This window comes from Nanorana parkeri, unplaced genomic scaffold, assembly GCF_000935625.1.
Source record: "Nanorana parkeri isolate BGI_ZX_2015 unplaced genomic scaffold, ASM93562v1 scaffold973, whole genome shotgun sequence".
Taxonomy (NCBI): Eukaryota; Metazoa; Chordata; class Amphibia; order Anura; family Dicroglossidae; genus Nanorana; species Nanorana parkeri.
In genome coordinates this window covers 316,769-329,375 of record NW_017307241.1, presented here as the reverse complement: position 1 = coordinate 329,375, position 12,607 = coordinate 316,769, and the positions used below count along the sequence as shown (strand labels likewise).

General features: G+C 40.1%; 1 protein-coding gene across 5 annotated transcripts in view; it reads right to left on the bottom strand.

The window, feature by feature from the left end:
• PCSK6 (proprotein convertase subtilisin/kexin type 6) overlaps positions 1 to 12,607 on the bottom strand; it is a 157,582-nt gene that overhangs the window by 72,557 nt on the left and 72,418 nt on the right. For all 5 annotated transcript variants that reach the window (XR_001941756.1, XM_018566763.1, XM_018566762.1 and 2 more), the window contains exons 4-6: positions 11,070 to 11,213; positions 9,452 to 9,528; positions 7,463 to 7,551 (exon numbers count right to left, since the gene is read on the bottom strand). Coding sequence is in view for 4 of the 5 variants with exons in the window: in XM_018566763.1 (XP_018422265.1) it covers positions 7,463 to 7,551; positions 9,452 to 9,528; positions 11,070 to 11,213 (310 nt within the window). In the remaining variant the exon portion in view is untranslated. The remainder of the gene's footprint in view (positions 1 to 7,462; positions 7,552 to 9,451; positions 9,529 to 11,069; positions 11,214 to 12,607) is intronic.

The window sequence follows — 12,607 nt, the reverse complement described above, 5'->3', positions numbered from 1 at the left end:
TCCTCTCCTCGAGCTCCCGATCATTCCGACAAGTGGTACCAGGGTAGCACCTAACGAAATGCCATGCTCACTGGGGTGATTCACTATTGGTTATAAATAACACGACACACCAATGTCTCACGATACCTCGGATGAGCTTCGATATTCGCTCAAGAATATGCCACAGATACCATTTCTGAAATGTCTTGTTTGCAAAGAACTGTTGAAGGCACTTACCTCTTATTTCTTCCCTATTTCTTTGTCTCCAACCTGATCCTTCCCTATCAGGACTCAAGGTTTAAATGCATAACCTGTAATGTAATGCCCATAAACCCGCATTAGGGTTGACAGCACCTATCTGTATCTTTGTTGTACCCCTGTAAAATCTTAAAACCAATTTGAAAAACAAAAACCTCTGTGCAACTGCTCTGTGAGCTGCCCAACTTTACACTTATTTGTGCATTACTCAGCCATAGATCCTCAAATCATCTCTGAATTGGTGAAGACACCGTCCTTTCTTCTGGAGGGTGGCTGCTCCTGTTCCCCATGGTCCCTGTGTGTGTTGTAAAGTAGTCACCGCTCCAAGTTCACTCCAGCGATTGACTACAATCTCAATACAAATTAGTGTCATGAGATTGTAGTCCATCACAGGAGAGAGCTTTGAGCCGTGGATACTTTACAACACACACAAGCACCATGGGGAACAAGAGTAGCCACCCTGCAGAAGGAAGGACAGTGTCCACACCAACTCACAGATGATTTGAAGATCCACAGTTGAGTGATACACAAATAAAAATACATTTTAATAGTTAAGGTACTTGAATGCATTTTTAAGGTTTAACTCCTGAGTTTAGGAGTTTGTATGTATACCCTAGTATGCCAAGCCTGCCTACATGTCACCACAGATCAACTTTATTGCAATTGTGATATTTTTTGCTTACTGTTAGGTAGCATAGAGAGTCTGCTCATGGACATTATGTAACCATTTACATAAATAAAAAAAATAAAAAAGTCCTTTTGCTGAAAAACTGAATCAATCACAAAACTTGCGATTCCTCTCATCTTGAAGATGTTGTCATGGGAGTGTATTTAATACATTCCATTCCAATAAGCTGTACACTTGAGAAATACTCTCATTTTGAAAGCTCTTATGCAAACAGAACCCAGAATAAATATGGGAGTATGAACATTTTATTATTCACTAGTTCAGTGCCATTTTCTTCACCTTCCTTGCACTGGTCCATAAATACCACCAGCCAATGTTTAAAAAAAAAAAATCTTTCTTGGAAGACGTTAGCAGCCCCAGCAGACTTAGACCTGCCACCTAAGTGACACTCTGTAATATTCTCCTTTACTTCTCCACCAGCTGTTACATAAAAGGGATATAGCGAGGTGAGGGTCAGAGGAGCTAGGCCAGCAAAGACCGTAATTCCACACTCCTAATAGAGGAGAGGGCTAAGCTATGGAATTCACTCTCCCTGGAGTAGTTATAATTTCTACCAAGTTTAGAGGCACATTGCAAGTGAATAAAAAAATAGTTCATGGCATGCAAAAATGCTTCAACTAAGCATAATCCTTGAATTTTATGGGCTTTTAGCAGCACTTTAAGTTGCTGACAGGGGCTCCATGTCAGAACACTGTTTATGGCTGGTCTCAGTTGGGAGTGCGCATATAGCCACAGACATTATTTGCAGTTAAAGGGACACTGTCATGAGAGATAAATGGATGCTTCCTTTACTGTATTCTCCTTTAAGAATGATGGTTCCCTGGATGTCATTCTCATGCTTTGACTTCAATGCCGTCTGAGTTGCTGAACTGGAACATAGATAAGTAGCTGACACTAAACACCTAGCATTTTCAGGAGGCCCACAATGGCAGCCCCAAACATCTCTCATAACATACACACAATGGGTTGGACTTGATGGACATATGTCTTTATTCAACCTCAAATACTATGTAACTATGTAACAGTCACTTTAAAGCCCCACTCCGGGATACTGTTACATGTATCCATGCAGTGGGGTCCCCCTGGCACTCCAAAGGTTTAATGCTTGTTTGGCTAAGAGGGAAAACGAATAAGTACATACCTTATAACGTGCTCCCCCAGCAGTAGGCACATTGTATGTGAAGACACAGAGCTGCAACCAGTCAACCAGAAAAGTAACAGGGGGGAGGGGGCACCAGTTGCAGTGCAGGAAGCAGATACAAATTTCAATATATTCATTTCTATGGTAGCCAAACGAGCATTTAAGTCATGCAGTGTGTGGAGGAGGGTCCCACTGGATGGGGAAATTAAGCAGCAGCCCCAGAGTGGTTTTTAACCGTGACAGCATTATTTTTAGTCCATTACCTTGTTTCTAGTCTATGCCAGTTCACTGTGTTTCTTCCCATTAATCATTTCTGTGTAGACTGAAGTGTGGATTTGGAAAAGCTAAAATACATTTTGAAGGTTACTGTTGCCCAGTTGGATGTCACTGCAATCAGAAACCACCCGAACAGTGCCTTGTACTGCAATCAACGATCATTGTATGTGGACACTGTTCCTGTGGGACAGCACTTATAAATGCCAGAGCACAGCAAAAAATTATAATGAAGAAAAAAAAAATACATTTCACATCTGAATGAGAGAAAAAAAATCTGACATATCTGTGCATCGGTGTGTGTATATAGTGCCATTTCAGCTTTTTATCTGTTCTACCTGACGAAAAAGCAAGAGTGCCAAAATCTTGTCTTTAATATTTTAGTTAGCCACTAGAAGCAGGGCTGGATTAACATAGGGGCTGGTGAAGCTCCTGATCGCCCGGGAGCCCACACTAACTGGCCAAGAGCCTTATTGGTCCACTGAGAACCTGAATAGCCCCCCTAAAGCCCGCACAGCTCTCCTGGGACCCTAGAGACATCAGGCAGTGAACCCAGAGCAACACACTGGGATTTTTAGTCCTCTATAGCTGATGGTATTATTCTTCAGTGCTTTACAATGTATTGCTGGGATTTGTAGTCCTCTATAGCTGGTGCCATTCTGTATTGCTTCATAATGTATTGTTGGGATTCGTAGTCCTCTACAGTTGGTGGTATTCTGCATTCCTGTGTAATGTTTTACTAGGATTTGTAGTACTCTATAGTTGGTGGTATTCTGCATTGCTGAATAATGTATATAAAAAAACAACAGCATGCAAAAACAAAAATTGAACCACACGTTACATACTGTCACGAACTTCCGAGTGAGAGCAATAATTCTAGAGCCATCAATCACTGGTAACAATAAACTAATGAGCAGTAAAGGCTTTTAAAGTGTCGCCTTTGAGAAAATTTTGGGTATTGTAGTTTTTTGCGATTTTAAAGTCTTGAATTTTTTTTGGTATCTATTTACCTGGCGTGACCCCCATATTTCATATTTTACCAAAAACTGGGTATTATATTCTGTTTCTGTGCACTAAATTACCTTAGTGTATTTTAGCCTAAAAATACCAGTTTGATAAACATTTGCGCAAATACCGTGCAAAATACAAATTTGCAACTAGCATTCTTTTATTCTACAGGGCCTCTGCTTTCAGATAATATCTCATTGTTTGGGGGTCTGAAGCTGTTTTCTAGCCAAAAATTCGGATTTCATCATGTGTGTGCGCGCAAATAGTAAGAAATTGCTCCGGACAGAAAGTGATCGCGATGGACATAAAAGTGAAAATAATTGAGAGTGGAGCAAAGCCAAAAGATGAAAGACGTCACTCATTCTTATAACCTGAATTGTTGAACCATTGGCACGATTCTAAAGAACATGGACAAGATCATGGAAGATGTGAAGTTTGCTGTGCCGATGTCTACAATAATATCAAAGAAGTGTGTAAAAGCGGTGGAAGAGATGGAGAAACTTCTCAGTGTGTGGTTGCAGAATCAGCATTGAGTCCTGCTGAGCTTGATGCCGATTCAAGAGAAAATTAAAAGACTTGAAGAAACACACAGCGAAGAATCAGAGGGCGCATCTTTTAATGCCAGTTAGAGCTCCTCAATCATGAGCTTTACAGACGCCAGAGCTATAGGGCCACATACAGTTGCTGCCACTTCAGCAGATAAAAGCAGGATCCAGTGAAAATAATTTGGAATAAAAGGCAACAAAATAAAGCAAAAAGGGCCTTTGCAGTATCACTTAAGGTCAAGTTTGTATTAAATGCAAGCTTCAGAATTCCCATATGTTACAATTCAAACTGCCAGAACCTTTAGTCCTTAGCTGCTATGTTGATTATCACTGCTGCATATTTCAGTGGGTCTTCATCTTGCATAGATTGCACATTCTGCACGGTCCTGAACATACACAGAAGCCCTTCTGTAGTAAACAGTCCTTTGCAGTTATAGTAGGCCGAATCTTGATGTGAATCATTAGCTTTTCCTCTAAACAGACGCAAAATGAAAACACAGACACAGATGAATAACTTTTTATGGTTCACTTACTTTGGCTCAATTTTGTGTTTTGCCCAGTATTCTTTAACAGGAAAGAAAAGGGCATTTTCAGTGACTGCATATTTTGAATTATTGATTGCTGTAAATAAACTTTTTACAAACTTGTATGTAAAGCCTTGTATGGATGTGTAAGCAAAGCCCAAACTTTTTTTTCTAGACAGAATGTGGAAGGGTTAGAACTCTTATCTGATTTAATTGTGGTCATGAGCGGTCATGAGAACAGGAGGAGTGGAGAAATCTTCCAATGGAGGCAATCTGTGAGATATCCACACGCTTTGGAATAAAATCTCCACTTTCTTACTCTTCCTTCCTGCTGTGTCTTAGGGACACGTAAATATTCCCTGACAGGAGAAAGAAATTCACAGTGGTCTACATTGTTTTTTTTTAGATTTCGATGGTATATGAAATTAAGTTTTAACTTTGCATAGAGCTGGGAATAACAAAATCGTGTAGCAAAGTAGGAATCAGAGCCCAGATAGGAAATGTGCAAATATCACTACACCCACAGATAGAAACAAGGCTTTTAATCCTGAAACGGTCAAAAGACACCATTAATGGCCTGTCCTCAGCAGTGAATTCGGCAGCTACACAGCCTTCCCTGGCAAAAACAATGAAATGCTAAATTAAAAGAAAAAAAAAAAAAAAAGAAAAAAAAGAAAATCACACACAGCAATCTGCGTAGTGTGATTGCCGTGTTTTGACACTTCTGTTAATCTCAACGTAATATGCATCAGATTAAAATGAAAAGGTGCATTTACAGCCTCAAGGATTTTAGTCAACATTGCCCATTTACAGTTTTGGGTACCTGTTTATACCTATTCATTAATTAACATGATACAGTTTTATCTGCTACAATGTGTGTAAAGTCTGGAGATTAGGTTGTGTTTACATGCACCAATAAGACTTCAACATATTCTAATAGAAAACACTGATTTGACTAACATTTGTGTAGCACCCTAAAGGAATGAGTGCTATTAAATGTAGTGTTATCAGATTGTAAGCAGACTGATGCTGATTTGTAGTCTGCTCATTTGGTTTCCCCTAACCAGTCTGTCATCGTTTGCATCTGTCTGCTACTGGGTGTACCTTGGCCGCAGAGCAACCAATGAGAGATGGGCAAAAAGCAAGTGAAATTACCACTATAGAAAGTAAATTCCTTGCTGAACTCCTTACCAGGAATCCCATGCAAATATGTGGCTGGGTGCTCAAAGTGACTGCGGATGGCGCCGCCAGAGTAAAGATATTTGAAGAATGTCACCAGCACACCGATTTCTTTACAGCAAATGAATAGTCATTTATTAGTCAATAGTCAAGCTTGAATACAGCTACACTGATCACAACGGCAAGAGTGGAGAAGAAAAAAAAAAACGACCAGAATTTAGAGCAACTCATTACAATACACTGAGAACACCTGATCACTGCAAAGGAAAATTGCCATCTGCACATAAATGTCTGCCTACTGACTTGTGAAGCAGCAAAATGTGTGTTTTCTTATACAGGATTACAAGAGTCACATACAGAGAGCAGCGCTCTTTGCTTAGGTGCTGGCACTGCTGTTCCTTCAAGACTTGCTTCTGCAACAGCTCCCAAGCAGTTAATGACTGCAGGGCATTGTATAATATTTCAGATTAATCTCGTGAGTAGCAGTGCAGCATGTAACAGAACAGCATTGTGCGCCAGTGACCCGACATAGTGACTTGTTTAACCCCCTTGGCGATGAGCAGTGCTATGCTGCTAATCGCTGCCAGGATCCCAGTGCATGAAGAACATGGTGAGATACAGGACAAGCTGCACAGTACACAGAAATGCAATGACGTGTGACTAATGACTGCTTTCCCCTGCTTCAAGTTCCAGCTCATTGCCCAGAAGCAGGTGACGCACTATATAGAATGTACAGCTGTGTGTCCTCACACTAAAGGCATCAGAGAAAACAATTCAAAACCTGGTGAATAGCCTTATTTATATATAAACAATGAAGGAAAAAGCGCGTATTATACGCCAATTATAGCAAGCCAGATTTTACTAGGGTCCGTACACAGAAACAAGAACGTTAGCCGCTAAAGAGGAAAGCGCCACAAAAGGAGACACACAGTTAACAATTCCGAGGGGAAAATTGTGCTTTTAATTACCAACATGAGCCTTGGCATATGACTATATCCCCAGTACCAATCCCAGCCACCCCCTACCACCATATGGTAACATTGTTGCACAGGTGCACTTGTGTTTTCATGTGTATAATCAATTAAAAAAAGTTAGTGCCTGGGCAAGGGGAAAAAAAAAAATGAAAATCGGCACATCCCTGGAATACATGCACATTTCCCTGTGTTTTGTCGCTTTCAAAATATTGAAAGAATCAAAACATACCTCATGATTGTGCCAGAAATCCAGTGAGCACCCAATTGTAGTGAGCAGACAACATGGCCTCTGCTGCACTGAAAGCAGTGTTATTAGACCTGCCTGAGTTCCCCCTGGCTAGACTACAGAACTCCCCCATATGTTATGGACATAAAAGGGACAGGGCACTCAAAAGCAAGCATCTCACCGTGCGAGTAGGTAAGGTGTGCAAGAGAAAAAATGCCCCAGTACTCCCAAAAATTCTTACAGCAAACACTATATTACATGTTCCACAGGCTGATATCAGAATGACAAGAACTGCATGTACATGTCTAACCAATGCCCAAATGTTCTGTTTCTTTAGGGGCTGCACTGGTAATACATGGTGGCATTATGAAGGATGTGATGCCTTGCTATGCAGCATTACCTTGCTTTTTCTCAAGATATTACTGCTTTTAGTTAAAGATGAAATCCAAGCACCAAGCAAGCTGCTAGATAGACAGTTGAAATCATATATAGGAAATTTGTAATTTTAGTTATTCTTTTCGACCAGTCTTGTGATCGAATGTAGGTTTTTGACCTCTACTACACCACCAGCCAGTTGATTGAACAAGAGTTTAACCTAGAGTTTAGCTTCAAGCATTTTCCTGTTTATGAGCACAAGGTAAAGGGTATAAAAGAATAAAGCACTTACCACCAATCCTGGCATTATAAGCAATGCCCACTATGCAGTAGGAGTTATTGGCAGATGCAGCCACTTCGCCAGCACAACGAGTGCCATGCCTGCCGGGGGAAGAATGAAGACTTTATATTAAAATATGTATTTATCAGGCTGCAGCTTCTACACCTGCTGCACAAACCTTTCCATAGCTGCACAGACCTTTCCATAAAAATAAACCTTATGAAGGCTGGCAATTAGATGCCCACCACTACACTCTAACACTTTCCATGACTGGCTTTTAATTAAAACAATTCAAGCCATGTTAGCCTGCACCATACCACACTCCATTGAGATTCTTATTCATCAACAGCAAAAGGTTCAATCTTTTATTGAAAAGTAACATCAGGAGAATGAGACAAAATCCAGTTTGTTTCGGTCGACAATGCAAGTTGTTCTTTTGTAGAGGATTATTTTAATAAGTCTTGCTGTGCCTTTACCTATCTTGTGTCTTATGAACTCATGACCAGGCTTGCTCTGAAAAGGTAGCAAAACAGGTAAGCCACCTATGAGTGGGCAAGCTAAAGCAAACTGCATCCCCAAAACCAATGGAGGGTTACAAATGATCGCAGTTCAAAGTTCTCCAAATTGTGTGTGGCCAAAATCTAAAACTACACAAAAAACTGTTAAAAAACAAATATTCAGCACAGTTCTGCAATACGTGAACATAACTGTATAATGAATCTCTAAAAAAACAGTGCAAGTACTGAAAAGTACCTGATGATCCTGCCAGAGATGCACTCATCGCCTAACTTCCTATAGAGGGTTAAGAACACTGACACTTCTGCACTACAATTAGAGAGGGGCAATAAAAGCAGGTAGCTGGTGTGAGAGGGGAGCAAGTGCAAACAGTTATGGATATGAGGTGTGCCGATATAGTTCATCAGGGGAAAAGCCTGGCAAGGCTGACAACACTGCTTAAGCTTTTAGTGCAGCAGATGCAGTGTTGTCAGCCCACTAAAGGAAGTGCAGAGCTGACTGCATTTCAATGCAGGATCATCAGTCATTTTGAAGGCACTTGCAGTGTTGATCAAGAAACATGGCAGGGAAACATGCATGTATGGCAGAGCTGTGCTGAATGTTTTTTTCATTTTGCCCCCACATACAGTACACTTTAACCCATAATTCAAGGGTCTATAACAACTCATAACAATTGCAAATATCTCCAATAGATCTCCCTAGATTGCAGGAAAATGTAATCAGTGCCCAGTGGAGTTCTATAAGAACAGAGGCAGGATAACCAGGTTATTGATGTCATATTACAGGTGGAAGTACTTTCTAAGTCAGTGTGAACAAGGGCTGCAACAAACTAATCGATTAATCAATAATAGATCATGAGAATAGTTGTCAAGTATTCTCATTATTGATTAGTATCTTGGATCCCCTAGCTCTTTCCTCCATGCTGGGAGGAGGGCACAGCAAGCAGTGGGTGGGTGCAATAGTCAGCCTGCTATTTGCTATTGCAATTTGAAATGGCCTATAGTAGGCTGGCTTTTACACCCGCCCACTACCTGCTGTATTTACATTCAGCTGCCGTCTGTGGAATCTTGCCACTGGCAGCTGTTATTCCCTGGCTGAATCTATTCAAGCGCCATGTGCTTACAAAACAAAAATTATTTTAAAAAAAGGTGGGAAAAGTCATTTTCGGTTTCAGCCTGACAAATTATTCTGCGGAAGGTGCGCTGCAGTTCCATTTATTTCAATGGCACCCCAAACGCGCCTCGCACCAACAGTGTGATCGCCCGCACTGGAACACAGTGCTACTTTAATAAAATTGTGCATGCATTTTTATTCTGAAGTAAACTTTGTAACACCGCATTTGTGTATTTAATTTTAAATTAAGGATTTTATTTAATCCGATCAAAAATAAATAAATCGGCAAAACTAATTGATTATGAAAATGAACATTAGTTGCAGCCCTAGTGTGAACAGTGGCTAAATCAGACAGTGAGCCCAATAACATACTTATTTTCATTGCTGGCATCATATCGTGGACTTGGGTCCTGGTCATCTCCATTCACATCATGGCTGGCATATGGATCCTATAATAAAATTATTAGTGGTGAGAAAAGGAGGTGCTCTCTCTTTAGATGGCAAGCATCTGCATTATGGGTAAATTAAAGCAAAATGATACTATATATAAACACAATAATATATATATTAACTGCAAAGTTGCAGTTGGAGAGCAGCAATGCCATTGCTATTTGGAGAAAACCGGACTACAAAACAAACCTTAAAGGGTCAAATCTATCTCAAAGGGACCGTGTATCATACCATAGAAACCACATTTAAACTTTCAGATGCTGAGAAAAAAAGGCCTACTGCTCATACTACAGTACGCCAGATCACTCGTTTGGAAATTGACCGATGAGCGAGCACCCATTCAAGTGTCTTCCATGTAAACTGTCAGTATTCCCTAAAAAGAACCTGAACTCTAAATGCCAAGCCCAAAAGCAGAGGACAAAGAACTAGTCTCTAGTAATGCCTGTGGTCACGCTGAAGGGGATCTTATCCAAATTACTGACTTATGCCTTGTTCTGTACTGTGTCTGTGTGGAGGCAGCCATCAATGTAGAGACAGGGCTTGGCTTCCTTATGTCACGGCTGCCCCCACCCCTCTAAATTACTGGTGACCTGATGACTAGTGGGGTAATATCCAAGAAGCAGGAGATGTGCAAAAAGCAAGGAGAACAGTACAGTAGTGACATCACCAAATCTCATGAGACTAGCAATGAGAGGTAGCAGTGCCTTATATGCCCTGTAGATATACATCTGTGAGGCTGCAGGCAAAGATGGTACAATGCTATTTTTCAGGAGAAATTCAAGACAACAGGTAGATTTTTCAGGGTACAGCTTGAGCACAATTAACATTGCTGGACGTTCTCTATAAAATAGCAAATCAAATAACCGTTACCGTCAATATCTGTTCTTATTTTGCACTGTAACTCAAAGTAGCTCAGCTAAGGTGATGTTACATTTCTGCAATACCTATAAGCCATCTACTCACTCCAGGGGCATTACTGACTGACTTGTGAAGAAGCTTTGCAAGCGACGCCTTTTAGGCCTAGCTCATTTGGGTGACAGCCTGTAAACACTATTCTGAAGAGCAGGTATGAGAGCTGCAACACCACATTTTCATAGCTTTCAATCAGCTTGCAGCAGCTTTTCTGAAGGTTTTAAATCACCCCCTTCAGCTACCAACGAGCATTTGAGATAATTTAAACTAGATGGGAGCAGGTTTTAAAAGGCTCTCAACAAGCTTAAAGTGACAGCCAGGACTCCCATTAAGATCTGGAGGTAAATGTTGCTTCAAGAGCTTTAAGAAAGCTGCACAAAGCTGGCTGAAACCTTTGCAAATGCTTTGTGAGCAGGTTGTGGAAGTTTCCCAGACTGCCCCGTACATGGAGTGTACCTGCTAATTATGTGCACCATTATTGTCCTTTTGATGACATTGTAACACAACTGCTTTTAATATATTGTTCATGTTTCTCTGGACTTAATAGCATAAAGAGAAAGAACATAACGCATAATATAACATGTGTAACGTTAACCAGAAAGTCTTATTTAGTTCAGCGAATACTCACATAATTGTGAATGAGATCTGGGTGACTTTTCTCCACACCATCATCCAAGATGCTGACCACCACATTCTTGCCAGTGTACCCTCTCTGCCAAGCAGCCATGACATTCATTTCTGATCGGCAACGGCTGCTTTTATCCCCACAGTGCTGAAAAACACAAAAACAGGTTAAAAAGAAACAGAAAAGCATTGGATTTATTCATTAAGACACCACAAAGAGAATGTGCAAGGTACAGTGGCCAAAAATAGAATCAGAAGACTATTACAGTATCGAGCTACTGTACACATTGGACATCACTGTTCCTTGTATGGCTATTGAGTAAGCCTATTAGTAAATTGTTCTGAGATGTTTCAGGATGATAAAATTCTGTACACCACGACTCCAGCTTTTAGCAACTGGAAGGAGACCAAAAAATTAAGTTGTACTTTAAAGCAGCTATTTCTGTTAGTACCTGGTTATCAAATCCAAGTTTACAATAGACACATTCAAAAATCTTCTAGAGGTCTTCCTCAGGGAATACAATATACAGGGATATGGGAATCCTTAATGACTCTTATACACACATTGAACAGTACCTTTTATGCCCTGTAGATGTACATATAAGGCTGTAGGCAAAGATTGTACACTGCTTTTTCCAGGAGAAATTCAACAGGTAGATTTTTCAGGGTACTGCTTAGGGAAAATTAACATTGCTAGACATTCTATATAAGATGCAAATCTAAGTGACCGTAACCTTCAATATCTGTAATTTTGCACTGTGTCTCAACGGTCTTCCTCGGGGAATACAATATACAGGGAAATGGGAATTGTTAGCAACTCTTACACACACAGTACTGGACCTTTGTCTTTATTCAACCTTAACTATGTAACTGTTCTACCATCTTCATATTCCAAGGCATTAATGTTTTCATTTTCCTTCCCTCTTCTACTTTTCTAAATGCTGCTACCTGCTATGAATTATCGGTACATAAAATATTTACTCTGTGTACAGTAACAGCTGCTGAAGGGTATTAACCTGCCTTTAACTATAGGTTGTGCATAGTGCACCACACAGCAGCTTCAACATGCACCTAGAAGTCTGACACCATTTTATTTGGTCACCTACTTTTGTAGAAGGAAATAAAACATCTAAATAAAATGTATAGGAATAATCTGTATTGGAGTACAGTATTCTGTATAAAAACACTGTTTTTATACAGAATACCTGAAGAAATCTAATTTACTGCTCATGTGATTGACTTATTGCTTTTATTGTTTGCCCAGAGGCTGATGCCATATTACACAAATCCTCTGCAACAAGAGATTATTTTTTAGCGATTTTTTTTGTTTGTTGGACAAGTGCACCTTGAGGGATGACTATGCTATTCTATTTTTTCTTATTATTGTCAGACTGCTCAGGGAGGGATACTAAAAGGCACAACCCCCCAGTCAGTGTGAGATAGGGCATGTTAAGGTTTGCATCAATTTTTTTGCACTGGAAAAAGCTAAAAACATGCAGTAAAAACACACACACAGAAAGATTTTATATATATATTTATATA